Genomic DNA, 15,682 nt, shown 5'->3' with positions numbered 1-15,682 from the left:
ACTCATTAAATATCTTTTTCAAGACTTTATTGACAAAAAAAAATGTAAAATTTCACTCATTATAGTCTCTTCATCCCTACAATTTTAATAAAAAATATATGAGAATTGAGAATAAGAGTCAAATAGATCACTCAACTGCACACTAAATTACAATTTGACCATCAAACTAAAAAAATGCAATTAGATCCTTGAATACAAACTCAATCAATTAGTTTCAAAATGATCTATTTATTTGAAAATATACTGACGTGACGATTATCAATTTTAAAAACAATTACCTAAATTAAAAAAAAAAACATTAACTGCCGGAGATTCGTCTTCGGCAGCTTCATCTCTATTGTCGTGGTCCATAGAATAATGATTGGTACTAAGTTATTTGGACCAACTTTATACTTTTCATAACATAAATTTCCCGCCCTATTTCCTTATAGCCCATTATCAAAACTAGGCCCGAATACATATTCAAAGCCCACAGGGCCCTGACGTTTCTATTTATAGAAATCTAAAAATAGCAAATCAAAGTATGGAACAATTACGCACCTTCTGCCAGAACGGCACCGTTTCAGTACAGCACGCAATCTGGAAATTTCCATAATAATATTATAATAATACAGTTTTAAGACAGCGGAACATATATCGGTCTTAAAGCTCCAGAGCCTGAAGAGCACTTTGAAAGTGGTGCGACCGAGTCAACTCGCTCCTTCGCATCCCCAACTCGTTCGCCCGGTCGCTTTTACGGCTTTGGCAATCCAATTTCCCACCTCCGCATTGCATCCTTTCTCACCAGCTCTCGCCCCCATTCCGATCCGTGAGCTTTCGATTTCTGTTTCTAATTGCCATTTTTATATATTCCGTCATTTCTTTTCAATCATGGGTTTTCTTTTCCTGATATTAATTCAATTTGGGCGTTTCTTCCTGTTAATTTTGCTCCGGGTGTTTGCTTTCCGTTGATGATGATGCTGTTATTTGTTTTTTTTTTTAATAGAAATAATTGAATTTAGCTGGATTTTTCGCGATAATGTCAACTGCCATGTGTTTCCTGAGAATTTCTGATCATCAGTGAGAAAAATGTCTTAGCTTGAATATTGGGTCGTGGGCACATTTCGATGAATTGTGATCAATGGTGTAAAAATCGTTGCTTTTGTCTGTGGTTCTATGAAATTCTGCTTTAGAGTTCTATTGAGGTGCAATTATCTCTTCAGGAATAAATAATCTATTGCATTACACCTAGGTAAGACTAAATGGGCATATTATAGCATAATTCCTATACTTCAAATTTAGGAATTTTTTGTGTAGTGTACCTTCATATGGACTGTAGTAACTTGACTGCCATTGTGTCATGTTCTTGTCAATGTTATACTCAATATGTAACTGCAAATGTTTCTTAAGCGTTTTTGTTTTTGGGATTGCAGGATTTTTGAAAATCTTAGGCGGAAGTGCTTATTCTACTGGACTTCCAATAAACAAGAAATTCTTTTTGTGTTGATACAGTTTTGTAGAACTTTAAATCATGAGTTTTGTATTCCGAGGAACTAGAGCAGATATAGAATCTGGGTTTCCAGGATTGATCCCTGAAAGGCGTGCGGTGGTAGCCTCCAATTGCCTGAAACCTGACTATATTCAATATTTTTCTTCAATATTCCGTCCATTAAACAATTGTTCTAACTCATTCATGATTTCCACCTCTGACAGCGTGTTCATGCAGCACGACCTGTTAATACCAACTCTCTTGCTTTTCTTGTTACAGGTATCTTAACGTATAATCTTAATTGCAAATTTTTTACTTGGTGTTGTATGTAGTTCTGCTTTACTCTCGGTATCTAAGCATAACACATGCTTCTTTCTTGTATTAGTGCTCTTGCTGTTCATGATTCTAAACTCACACCAAATGTCACCTAACTTTCTGGTTGGTACTCTGCTCTTCTCTTTTATGTAAATTTCTGAATCAAATAAAATTTGAATTGAAAAAGAGTTTTGAAATAAATTAATTACTTGTTGCAGCTGTGGTTGGTGCTTGGTGTCTTCCTGGTGGCAACAACACTCAGGATGTATGCCACCTGTCAACAACTTCATGCTCAAGCACAGGCTCATGCTGTTGCAGCCAGTGGCCTTCTTGGTCATACTGAGTTGCGGCTGCATATGCCTTCATCCATTGCACTGCCCCCGTCTATTGCACTTGCAACCAGAGGACGGTTACAAGGCCTCAGGCTTCAACTTGCACTTCTGGACAGGGAGTTTGATGACTTAGGTGCAAATTCATTCATTAATATCTTGCTTTCGCCTTTCGTGTTGCTTCTTCCCAATCTGGAAACATAATGTATTGAAACTTCTGGAAAGTTTCACCTTATTTTGATTGAAGATTGATCCATTTTTGTTGCTACCTCTAGATTATGAAGCTCTGAGGGCACTTGATGCTGATAATGTTCCTACGGCACCTTCAATGACTGAAGAAGAGATAAATGCTCTTCCTGTTCATAAATACAAGATATTTGGGCCTCAGAGGTTAGTTATAGTGTTCCTTTTATGTATTTATTTAAGTTTATTTAATCTTTGGGGTAATTTATCTGTACATGCCTGACTGTAATGTGTTCCTTCTGTGTTGCAATGGCCACAAGTAGCATGCAATTTGAGAAAAATGCATAGGATAAAACGAATTTGTTTACTCCGTTTTCTAACAGGGTTAATGTGCTACTCTGTATATATGTTATCAATCAATCTACTTGGGTGCCATGCAATACATATCACAAGTACATCATTGAAGCGTGTTTTCCAGCCACACTTAAACTCAATACCTCTTCCCCCTCTGGATGATTCACTTTGTTCTTTTGGCTGGGAGAAGGGGGTTTGTTTGTAGTGTTACTGTGTTAGTGTTAATTGTGAAACTGTTTACCACTTGTCTGGGAAAGATTTACTCGCAAATTAAAGAATAAAAACACAGACTTTTTGGGACTAACACATTTCCATTCTGATTTCTTTGGTAGTGCTGGATTATCAGGGCAGCAGGTGTCAAGTTCGTCCTCTGCAGAGGTTACTGTTTTCCTTATCTTTTTCAACGTGCTTATAAAAGGATTTTACTCTGCAATTGCTGTTCTGTACGATTATATTTTATGCTTCTCTGTTCATGATTTAGAGTAGAGGATCTGAATAATCCTAGTGGGAAGTGTTAGACACTATAAGCAGAGTTCCTTCTGCCATTGCTCTATTGTCCTTGGGATTCTCCAATAGAATGCTTCTATAGTTGTGCAGGTGTGATTTTCTGCAAGAAAGCTTCAATTCCTCATTCTTTCCTTTTATATTTTAAGCAGAAGAAGCAAGAGCCAGTAAATTCTGCAGGGTCTTCTAAGCCTTCCGATGATGAACTAACTTGCAGCGTTTGCTTGGAACAAGTAAACGAAGGAGAACTCGTTCGCAGCTTGCCTTGCTTGCATCAGGTTTGTCTCCTTATGGTGATTTTATGAGCCTATGCTTCACCTATATATACCAATTGACATCAGAAGGCTCCTTTAATAAAGTACTAACAACTTATCAATGATGATGAATTTTGACATATTATGAGTGTTATAATCTTAAGATTGGGCTAAGGTTAGTCAATTGGGTTGTAATACACATGGGCCAAACCACACTAAAAGACTGAATCCAATCAATATCAATTAGCCTAACCAGATACCATGTTATTATTATATATATATATATATATATATATATATATATATATAATCTAAGATTGGGCCAAGGTTGTAATGCACATGGGCCAAACCACACTAAAAGACTGAATCCAATCAATTAGCTGGTCTAACTTATGGCTTTATAAATCCATATGTCCTCTCTTATATTTTCAATGTGGAACTCTTAACAATGAGAAACTTTTGTTGGGGTATGTTTGATGACATAATATTGGAAAGATCGTTACCCGTGCCTTTTGCATGGAATACAAATATGTATATTTTGGGGTTGTACTAGGTTTCTATGGGGACGAGAGTTGACGGTATACAACCCCAAAAGCATACATGGTTGTAGCTAGTGCAAAAGTCATTAATGTTGATCAACATGGTAGGCCTGCTACCTAATATATTGTATATAGATCAACTATTCATCCACTTGTTATTTTTGCAGTTCCATGCTAATTGCATAGACCCATGGCTGAGGCAACAGGGGACATGCCCAGTCTGCAAATTCAAGATAGGGTCAAGATGGGAGAATGAACTAGAAGAAGGGGAAATGGATGCATCTTACATGGTGTAGCTTTTACAATGTTTTTAGATTTCTTTTTTCTAAAAGTATCATGTATAAGTCCAGTCCGGGTATTATGTACATATTCTTTACTCAACGTGACACAGTACATGGCATACAATGTAGATAAAACAGATACTCAGAAAACCTCCTCAAAAAGCAGCAGCAAAAAATATATTGTTTCTTACTACTTTTTAGCCATAAATTATGATTACTATGCACTTTGGCATTTACATTCATATAATAGGACAGAACTTTAGTGTAACTATACCTCAAGATATTGGTCTAGTGGATAGAAGAATTTTCATTTAAGATTTATTTTCAGTGGCAGGGCAACCGTTCGATTCCATTCACGAATATTGGGAATTTGGGTTGACTTTTTGTGTTGAGTGCCGGGGTGAGTTTTTAAGGTCCAGTATATAGTTCAGCAAAGTCGAAAAATTTGGGAAAAAAAAGAAGAAAAGACAAAAAAAAAAGAAAGAGAACTTTAGTGCAACTAAAGAGATTGAGTGACAGGAGCATATCACATATGAGACATCCTTAAAACTGAATTGGGCCCTCTGGATATTAGACATGGAAGTTGTACCTAATTAACCATTCCATATTCTAACACACACATGTATGTAGTCTAGGTTAGGTGTCATGGAGTTGTCGAATTTCATATTTCACTTGTCCATAAGACATAGTTCGATTTCTGTTCGTAACATAGTTTAGAATTGGATTCCTTGTGGGCACTTCTGTATTAATTTTACGTCTTGTAGGTTAGTGTGGGAGTTCAATTCTTGTCGATAACACAATTTAGAGTTAAATCCAATCATTATAAATTAGTATCACTAAACTATAAGGTTTTGGAGTCCGACCAATTCAGATAATACTTTGACTTAATACTATATATTGATGTGGTCCATGCATGATTAAAGATAAAAGCCATAACTACCATGATAGAGCAAAGGAGTGTTGCATTCAATGTTTCCAAGGAACACAATGGCGGTGAATCCCTTTCGTAAACAACACGAACGAACTCCATTAATATGTGTCCTATCCCAAAAACACCTCACAAGACAATGCACACAAACACTTTCCTTGTCACATCAAACCACAACTAACTAGAAATATATACCTTCCAATAAAGTGTTTATCACTATGTTAAAAATTACTCCGAATAATTTATAATAAATATATAATTTATTTTTAATATTTATGTAACAGTTAACATTGGCCCTGCTTGGTAAATTACTATTAGCTGATAACTGTTAGCTGATTGTGTTAATTCAGGGCCGGATTTTAGGTTTGTGTGGCCCTGTTCTGGTAAATAACTGAGGCCCTCCAAAATCTAAATTTTTAAAAGTAAGATATGGGAGTTTCGAACTTTTGACCTCCAAGTTAAAATACAATATATACACATTTATACCATCTCTTCATAGAACCTTTTTAAATTTATTGTAAACTTTTAATTTTTATTTCTAAACTACCTAGGTAAATATTAAATATTGGACCTCTAAAATTTGGGGCCCCTCTAAAATTGGGGGCCCTGTGCGGTAGCCCAGCTTGCACAGCCTAAAATCCGGCCCTGTGTTAATTAGAATGTATAATTAGTTGATAACATTAACTGTTATAGAAAAGTGTTTCAATGATTAAATACTAGATTTGACTCTCTGAACTGTTGTCTAATAGTAACATTAATTAACAACCTACGTAAAAGGTACAAAAAACTAATTTTATTTCTTTATACTTAACAGTTAATATTATGTTTCAATGATAAAATGATAAATTCAATGACCCTCTCACCTTAATTAATAACCTAGGCAAAAAAAAAAAAAACAAGAACAGAAGGCCATTAAAATTTAAAACTAAGGTATGAAGATGGGCTCATGTGGAGGTCTCGTGAAAAGAGAAAATGCAGTGTTGTCAGCTTGCAGAAAACAGTTGCAGAGAGAAGGGTAGCTGCCTATACTAGCTACAAACGCAGTGAGTGTATATTGAGCTTAATCTTCCATTTCCCAATATTAATAATAATTGTCTCTTTCCTTATTGCCTACGTTATTTTTTTAATATAATGTTTGCCTTTTGTTTAAATCACTTTTCATGTTTTCCGAGGATTTCCATTTCCAAACCAATCTCACACACTCCCATACTCCCTTTTACTGCCACCTTCTGCTCCACGACCTTGCCTTGCCCTTCACAACAACACTACACCTTCCCTCTATCTGCCCCCTCTCCACTCTAATGTCCCAATACTAAACATTACAAATAACGGGTAACTGATAGCTGTTAGTTAATTCGGTTAGTGAGTTTGACTAGTTGATAATATTAATTATTTTAAAAAATATTTGGTAAATTAGCTGTTAACTAATTATATATAAGATGATTTTCTTAAAAAATTGATCGAAAAAATTATGTTGAATAGCTTTTTAAATTTTAATATTTTAAAGCAATAAGTTATTACAAAAAACTAATTAATCAAATGCTCATATTAATTGTTTAACCAAGTTAAACAGCTAATAGTGATCAAATAAGCTAAAATTGGTTGATAAGTTAACTATTTTACCAAACAAGGTCTACATTAGAATTAACACCTCTACAATACCTTTATTTGTATGAACTTAGCTCAATTATTCAGGAAACAGTATTTAAAAGAGAAGATTAAAGTTTGAATCTTGAGGCTATAGTGTGGAGACGATGCCCAAATTTAGCATCTTTTTTTCTTTTTAAATAGTGATAGTGTAGTTTTTTTTTCCCTGTAAATTAAAGTGACGCAATCGGTGAAATATGAAAATTTTACCGACATAAACCCTTGTGGCTAAGGAAGAAAAGTCAAGGTGGTCCATCACTGGTCAAACCCCCTGAAACAAATCAGGATTCACATGGAAGCTTGAGCCTATTTATTTCTCCCCCAGAAATCCAACTCTCCACACATTTTTTTTTTTTTAATGAAAAATTCTACAACTGATAAGGTATACTTTTCATACTTAGGCATATATCTCGAAAATAAAAATAAAATATTTCTTTTTAAATAATTACGCCACAATTTCAATAGCTATTCAAAAATGTGCATGAATTTAAATCAAATTAAAAAAGATTTTGTCAAAGAATAAATTGAAATTCATGACTTTTTAATACAAAAATCATATTTCATTTACCTAATCAATTTTTTTATGAGCACAAATATATATATTGTTATAAGAGTTATTGTCACATGGTGCAGTAATTATATATTTGGAACTCTGAATATAAAAAGCATAATCGAGTAACTATAATAATATTATGATATGGACGGTATAGTTTTAGTACAAAGTTTAATAATAATTAATAATCTGAACAGAAAAGTAATGGTGCAGAAGAATTGGGGTTAGAAAAATTAAACAGCATCTCTGAGATGCCTCTTCGGTCACCCAAACAATACGTAGTTACAGCTGTACAGCCTCTGTAATCTTAGATTTTATATTCCTAGGAAACTGTTAATCATGTCTTTTTACAATCAATTTCTACTCAACAACAAATGTTTTTTTTTTCCTCCATAAAAATCACAACAATTATTCTTTATCGTGACATTAAAAGATCACTAATCAAGTTTCAAAACTCACAAATGATAATTAAGAGTAATTAACTTGGATCACTTTTTTTTTTTTTTTTTGAAAATGATCACAAATGATAATAATTTGAAAGTAAAAAAGTTACAATTTAAAAGTTTAGAACTGAACGTGACAAAATCATTATACTCGAAGAATCCCTATAGTGTTAACTCTTTTACCCAAAATTAATTAAGAATTCAATTAAAACATGATCTCTCCTCTTCTCCCACACCAGATCCACACAGCCCTGCACCTAGCCAACCCACAAAATGGAATCCCTCTCTCTCTCTCAATCTGTATTAGATCTCAAAGATATATATATATATATATATATATATATATATATATATATATATATATATCATCCTTTGTAATTAATCATCAATAATAATGAGAGACAAAAATGAAATAAATGATGCTTATTCTTAAATGGAAAAAAAAATGACCCATCAACTGGTATTTAATTTGATGCATGGATGGTAATGGAGATTTAGATTTAATAGAGGAAATAATTAGTAGAAAATAAAAACTAACAAAAATAGAAGAAAAACAGTTAACGAAAACAAAACCCTATATATTAATTAACCTATTTTATATATCATATATAGATAGATATATGTAGATGTAGATATATATATATACTGCTCCAGTAGTGCTCTGTATTATTTACATGTTGAAGACTTGATCATTTCTTCTACGTACTATATATGGGACATCCTCAACCTCCACGAACATCCTCGGACACCATCTATCCCGTCTTGTTCCCTCGCCGGCCGTCACGCCGCCATTTCAAGAATCGTTGTAGTCGCGCCAGCAGATGAGCATGATTACGCAGCGCCGCATGATGTAGAATCTGGCTCTCTGTTCCTTCACCAGCGCCGCGCATTTTCTGGTGAAAGCGCACCGCCGGCGAGACGAAGAAGAAGAAGAAGAAGAAGAAGAGGTTTTGATGTTGAACGAGGAGGAGGAACTGGAGCGGCTACTTCTGGTGGCGCCGTCTTTCTTTGAGAGCTTCCACCTGTAATCCTCCGAGCACGGCGGCGGCGGCGGCGCAAGTGGAGGAGTGGCCATGGAATTAAAGAAACCCGGGAGGGAATTTGGCTTTTCTGTTTCTGGGTTTTGACGGTTTTTTGCAGAGATTAATTGGATCGAGTTCGGTGGAGTTTGAAAAGAGAGGTTTTCAGTTTTGATTGAAGATGATCGGCGATGTCGATGATGAGGGAGAAGAATTTCGGGAGTTGTCAGTGACGTAGTATGTAGTAGGCTAGAGAGGGTTTGGTATATGTGAATTAAGTTGGTTTAATATTTATAATGAGATGATGAGGCTGGTAGATAGGGGAAATATATATCAAATATATGATCCTAGATATATACAAAGTTGTATTGTATGTATTTCCTAATTTTACTCCCTGATGTGGCGGATTTTGATAAGCTATTTTTTCATGTAGATTTTAATATAAATGTCTACATCAAGATTTAGTATATGGAAGTACAATATAGGAGTACATATAGTATTTTTTTATATATATAAAGGGAAAATATTATATACACTCTCATTTTTTACTCCCAACCGGTATTCCTTCTCATAAATTCTTGATGTACACACATTTTTTGGGACCCACATGAGAAAAATAATCAATCTTTGTTTATTATATCATGAAGTATAAGTGAGAGAGTAAAATTTGAAAGCACATGCCAATTAACTATCAAGTTAACAATTTGATAACTTTTAATTTCAAACATATATCGGCCGTGTTTGGTAAAAAATTGGCCTATAGGTCAATTTTGACTTATTTGACCACTATTAATTATTTGATTTAGTTAAAATATTAATAGAAATGTTTGTTTAATTAGCTTTTTGCAACTGCAAATGGCTAAAATTCAAAAAGCTACTCCAAACAACTTTTTCAATTAGCTTTTTGAGAAAAGAAATTATACCAAACAGCTATCAGCTAACAGCTAATTTACCAAACACTTTTCTACAATTATCTAAGAGTTAATACCCAAAATCGTCCTCGACTATAGTGGTTTTTCTCAATTTCGTCCTAAACGACTTTGGTGACCTAATATCGTCCCAGACTTTTGTGTTTCGCTCAATTTAGTCCCAAACTTTTGTGTTTTTGCTCAATTTAGTCCCTCATTTGTTATTCTGTCCATTTTGTGTTAAATAAATAGACAATTCAGTAATTTTAATATTGACATATCTTTACTCATAGACATGTGAACTGCGAAATCCTTTTTTTTTTACGAATTACTCCCAGAATTACTCCTAAAACTGCGAATATAAAATTTGATTTGCAGGTCCGGGAGTAATTCTGGGTGTAATTCGTACAAGAAAGAGGAATTTCGCACTTCACAAGTTGAAAGTAAAGAGAGATCAATATTGACATTACTGAATTGTCCCTTTATTTAACACCAATTTGACGGAAAAACAAATGGAGGACTAAATTGAGCGAAACACAAAAGTCTGGGACGATATTAGGTCACCAAAGTCGTTTAGGACGAAATTGAGAAAAACCACTATAGTCGAGGACGATTTTGGATATTAACTCAATTATCTAATGTTATCATCTATTTATACCTTTTAATTAACACAATCAACTAACAGCAAACAGCTATCAGCTAACAGCCATTTTACCAAACAGGGCCATCTTTTAATTTTCTAAAGTCCATAATCAAGTCAAATTCAAGTTAGTTTTACTATCCATGACCTTTGTTATGGAATTGACTCTCATACCAAGTTAAAGCATGTGTTTCATCTCGACTAAAAGTCTAAATTAATAGTTAGATTACACATTTAAGTTTATATATTATATGCTCAACAGTGCGGAGTCATAATAATCTGGCTTAGAGAAAAAAGAAAAAGTTCGGGTTAGCGTTTTACAATAATACTCCTATCACTTTACAAGTCTTTAAGAAAAAATTAAGAACCAATCTTAGATTTACATCTAGACAAATTCGGACGAGTTCATAATTAAAAAAATGTGGTAACATTTTCGTAATTATCACCAACTTTACTATGCAAAATTGAACACTAAAATATGCATTTCTCAAAATTTTTCAGGTTTGCACATTTAGTATTAACATATGGCATATTTAGTATTAAAAGATTGCACTTATAAAATTGCGAAAGTGCATTGCACGTTTTGGATTTTAGAGTTTTTGACTGAATTTTTTGTTTTATTTGATTTAGGGGTTCACTTTTATTGCTTAGGGTCTAACATTTATGGTTTAGATTTAAAATTTACCTTAGCTTTTTCATTGATTTTTTAAAATTTATTAAGGTTTAATTTACATATTTAGTTCTTACATATTACATATTTAAGTGTTCGAATTTGCAAAGTAAAATTATTACAGATTGCATATTTAGTTTTCTTATGAGATGTGCTCTCATTTAATCATAAGCCAATATATATTTTTTCAATCGTTAACGTCTTAGCTAGATTGACTTATGAAATTATTAGTCCAAATATTTTTAGGAGAAATTTAATTCTCATAGGGCCAAACCCAATATATATGAGTTTCTTTGTCAACAATGTTTTGCTTTAATGGGATATCTTATTTCTAAAATGGAAAAAAGGGCATTTTAGTAATTTTAAACTTTTTTTTTTCTTCTTCTCAAACGAGAAAAGTGGAAGAGTTGAAGAAAGTTGGTAAGGACTGATACTAGCTATTAATTAAATTAAAGGTGTGATTGTTACAACAACTAAAAATTTCTTAATATGGTGTTTAGCTAGAAGAGATGGAGTAGTGATCATGGGACCTAAGAAAGGAAGTATTATTATATTGTAGAAGAGGCAGCCATGAATGGTTTGATGATGTGGATATTTCGAGGAAATTAAAGTAAGACATTTAACAAAGACTCGCAAGACAATAGAAGATAAGATTCTTAATGAACAGTCCCATTCATGGCTATTTGCTTGCAAGCCATGTACAGACATGTATGTCTACTGTGGCTGTGGGCCTGTGGGGTTACCATAGTAAATATACCACCTTTCAATTTTTTTTATTTTTTTTTTAACGCACAATTTCAACTATTGATTGTTACTATTGCGGTTAATGGTTGATTCATGGCCTTGTTCTTGGCGAGATGTGGACAGTGGACACGAGTCATGACCTATATTGATTGTGTAGCCTCTTCAATAATGTTGGCTAAAGTTTTAAAAAGTAAGGGTCAAATAGGCCATCAAACTGCACACGATAATATAATTTCATGCAATTCTTTAAATTTGTACGTTTCTAACAGGTCACTCCAAATTTAAAAAATAATCATTTAAAAAAATAGGACTTTGTCTCCATCGCCAAATACGAAGAAACTCTTCATCTCCATGGTCGGAGCAACTTGAGAGTTTCATTCATCTTCTTGTATCCCATATAAGATTAAATCTTAAACCTTGCTGCTTTTATAGAGGGAGATTTAAAACTTATAGGAAAGTAATTACACGTCTGAAGATATCAAATGATCCAGATTTTGTTCCCTGTTGTATTCTGTATTATTGTTGTATCTCAAATGTATTACAGAATACAAGCACTTTTTCCAAACAAACAAGACTTTTGATTTGATTTAAGATTACTTTCAAGTGGTCGGAAATTACATAATTTCCAGCAGTGTAGGTACACTTCACGGGGTGCAGTGGCCAGTGGTACTGTATACACTCCGTATAGTGTATCCCATATGATTTACAAAGGTACAAGAAAGGATGAAGTGAGATTACTATTGAAGCAAAGGAAGAATGAAAAGTTTCCAAGATTAGATGAGAAGTGGTTTAACGTGGGGGTTACTGAAACTTCTGACTACATACTATTTTCACGAATCTTATAACCTCAATAATGGGTGTCCTGCAGCTTTGTTTGATGTTTCCCTCCCTTTATTTTTCACTATTGTTAGGCTGAATCACCAATAAGAGGAGGCACTCCATTATTACCTAAAAGGAAATATACATCCATACAAATTTTTAGAACCATCATAGTGTATATATATAATATAATGCTTGCATGCCATCTTTCATGATCGATTATAAGACAATTCATCTACCTTGCTTTTCTTGTTCATCCACTTCTACATATATAGGTTCCTAGCTACACTCTTGCATGCCGCTTAGCTTCTACCACTTTTCATCAATTAATTCTATTAGTCTAGTATATAGTATTTAAATCTTTAATTCTACATAACCTAATCAATATATATATATATATATATATATATATATATATATATATATATATATATATATATATATATATATTAATGTGCGGGGAGGGGCATCCGATCCCATCTATCCCTGGTGGGAAATGGAAACAACTCTGTCTTTGTTCTCATTCTTTGAATTTTGGTCCCCGTCCTTGTTGGAATGGTGATTATGAAAAAATTGTTATACATAGCGTTATAAGGTAAAAACGTTAAAAAGCCATCTAATATCAGGTATAACCAATGCCACACCCTTGGCCTATTCTTGTTTAGGGGTTGGATATGTTACCTTTATGCTACATGCATGTTAATTTGACCATGCATATAACACATATTAAGTTTCAATTTATGCTTGCAACAATATAACATGTCAAAAAATGAGTCATAAGGTATAGCTAACACATTTGATATATCAAATTTTTCTTTCGTTCAAAACATCATATATATTAGTATTTGCTTTACAATATATCATAGCATTATTGGTCATAATTATAAAGAAATGGCAAAGCTTTGATAGATATTATTAAAGTTTTTGGACATGTGTAAGGATATTGAAATTTAATATTGTGAATTATATTATTGATATCTATAAAGTATGAGATCTTTGACGTTATTAAGTTTTGATAGATGTTGCATGCTCTGAAACTAGAATAAAACCATATAACATTGAGCAAGGAGATGTTTGTCTTGGCTCAATATCTAAAAACACTGTTTCTACAGGATTAGGGATAAAGAATTCCTTTTTTTGTTATCAACACATCACATGTCCAAACACCGCCCATGCCCATTTTACTCTTTTCGTCTTACTTATCAATCAAGATATTTTTATTTTCAAAATGGAATGGCTTAATCATAATATATATATATATATATATATATATATATATATATATATATATATATATATATATAGAGCGCTCATATGTGGTCATGTCATTAGGTGTGGTCGTCTGGTCATATCTGTGTCGTTGAATCAGTTTAATCTAACGGAAGTGGTAATTCTGAGAATTTTCACGCGTTTTGGTAAGTGGGGGTGTTATGGTAATTACAGTGACCATTTTATAGCGGGCGGGTTCCAGAATACACCAACAGTGTTGACAACATACACCAATAGTGTAGTAAAACACACAAATGGTGTATTCCGGTGTTATGGTAATTATAGTGGCCATTTATAGCGGCCGGGTTCCAGAATACACCAACAGTGTTGACAACATGCACCAATAGTGTAATAAAACACACAACAATGTGATTTTCCATATTCCGGTGTTTTATGACGAGTTTACCCTTGCAGTTCGCTGGGTAGGAGAATGTGCGCGAAAATACTGAAAAATCTTGATTAATATGATTCATTGGATCTATCTAATCTAATGGCCTATAATTGACCATATGACCACACCTATATATATATATATATATATATATATATATATATATATATATATATATATATATATATATATGGTGATGTTCCTATGATACATTTGAAAATGTTTGATAGTGCATTTATAGGATAACTAACCATGCACTCAAGATCCAAAATAGTGCACTAATAATTATACACGAATACAATATCAAGTGTTTCCAAATACATAACCTATAATAATTATAAAAATGTCACCATAATTTTTTTTCTTCTTTTATTTCCAAACCCTTAATCAACTCAAATCAATATATTAGATTAACCCACGCTTTTTACTTGAGACATTTTTTACTTTGGGACATATATTCTCACTTGAACATCATCTATATAATGTGTCTAATATCACTCCTATTAATTACTATATAAACTTGTCACGTGATTCATTATTGATTGATTTGATTCAACTGAATAAAACATCAATCACATGATTATTCAACACTTACGTAGTTGCTGAAATTAAAGATAAAAATTAAACTACCAAAAAAAGAAAAGAAAAATAAGATACAGTATTAGAAATTAGAATGGACCAGCCCTGAGTTGTATTCTGCACGTTAAACGACGTCTTATTGATTCGAATCCATCGAGGATTGAGTTTGGTTTGTGTCGCTTTGCTGTTGGTGGGTAGTAAGGTTGTGTGTTGTCCATGCCCATTCAATTTGGACCAAATGTCAGAAAAACCTTTGTACACATTCCTTTTACTACTCAAAACTCTTTCAAAAATTCTAGATATAAATGACTTTAGAAAAAAAAAAAATTGTGAATTGGTATCGTGTCGATTTATATTGAGTATAATATGATTTTTTTGTACTTTAAAATTATGTCATGTGTATTGTTGGTGTCTAATAATCTGACTATTCGTCACTTTTTTAGGACAGACCTACTTAGTATACTCCCTAAGCTATCACTACATATCGCATAGTACGGTTACTGGATCATCGAGCGTAACTTATTTACCATACCATAAACCCATATATCAATGACAAAATTGTTACACCTTTGGCAATGCCAAATTCACAACCGATACAAACAAGTTAACATCATATATATATATATATATATATATATATATATATATACACACACTAATATGATCTCAGCTTGCCACCCTAGGTATGCTAGAGTTTCTTCATACCATCCAAACTGAATATGTATTCTGCTGCAGATTATTTGCATGCATGGACCAGATGAGACAACAATAGAGCACTTTTGTATATGATACAAATATTTAGTATTATTCAATCTCAAAGATCATCAATCATTATGAGCTTTAAT

At 33.1% G+C, this 15,682-nt stretch overlaps 1 protein-coding gene across 2 annotated transcripts; it reads left to right on the top strand.

Annotated features, from left to right (window-relative positions):
* Positions 1–631: 631 nt before the first annotated feature.
* Positions 632–4,435, top strand: LOC109186085 (E3 ubiquitin-protein ligase SDIR1-like). 2 transcript variants are annotated; one of them, XM_019335984.1, is made up of 9 exons: positions 632–808; positions 1,492–1,588; positions 1,693–1,747; positions 1,854–1,906; positions 2,002–2,248; positions 2,388–2,502; positions 2,982–3,027; positions 3,306–3,431; positions 4,114–4,435. In XM_019335984.1, exons 2-9 carry the CDS (start codon positions 1,511–1,513, stop codon positions 4,240–4,242), a joined length of 849 nt encoding a protein of 282 aa, XP_019191529.1. In that variant the 5' UTR covers positions 632–808; positions 1,492–1,510; the 3' UTR covers positions 4,243–4,435. The 2 variants fall into 2 exon arrangements, with proteins under 2 accessions (XP_019191529.1, XP_019191528.1); XM_019335983.1 differs by having other exon boundaries at positions 1,413–1,588.
* The last annotated feature ends 11,247 nt before the right edge of the window (positions 4,436–15,682 follow it).

This window comes from Ipomoea nil, unplaced genomic scaffold, assembly GCF_001879475.1.
Source record: "Ipomoea nil cultivar Tokyo-kokei standard unplaced genomic scaffold, Asagao_1.1 scaffold1407, whole genome shotgun sequence".
In the NCBI taxonomy this organism is placed as follows: domain Eukaryota; kingdom Viridiplantae; phylum Streptophyta; class Magnoliopsida; order Solanales; family Convolvulaceae; genus Ipomoea; species Ipomoea nil.
Note: the sequence above shows the minus strand (reverse complement) of the source record. Positions and strands in the feature narration are given on the sequence as shown.

Excerpts from the sequence above, each read along its gene's own strand:
- LOC109186085 (XM_019335984.1), top strand. The coding sequence starts at position 1,511 with ATGAGTTTTGTATTCCGAGGAACTAGAGCAGATATAGAATCTGGGTTT. Across the intron at positions 1,748-1,853 it reads TCTTGCTTTTCTTGTTACAG|TGCTCTTGCTGTTCATGATT; the intron begins GTATCTTAACGT and ends TTCTTGTATTAG. Across the intron at positions 1,907-2,001 it reads AAATGTCACCTAACTTTCTG|CTGTGGTTGGTGCTTGGTGT; the intron begins GTTGGTACTCTG and ends TACTTGTTGCAG.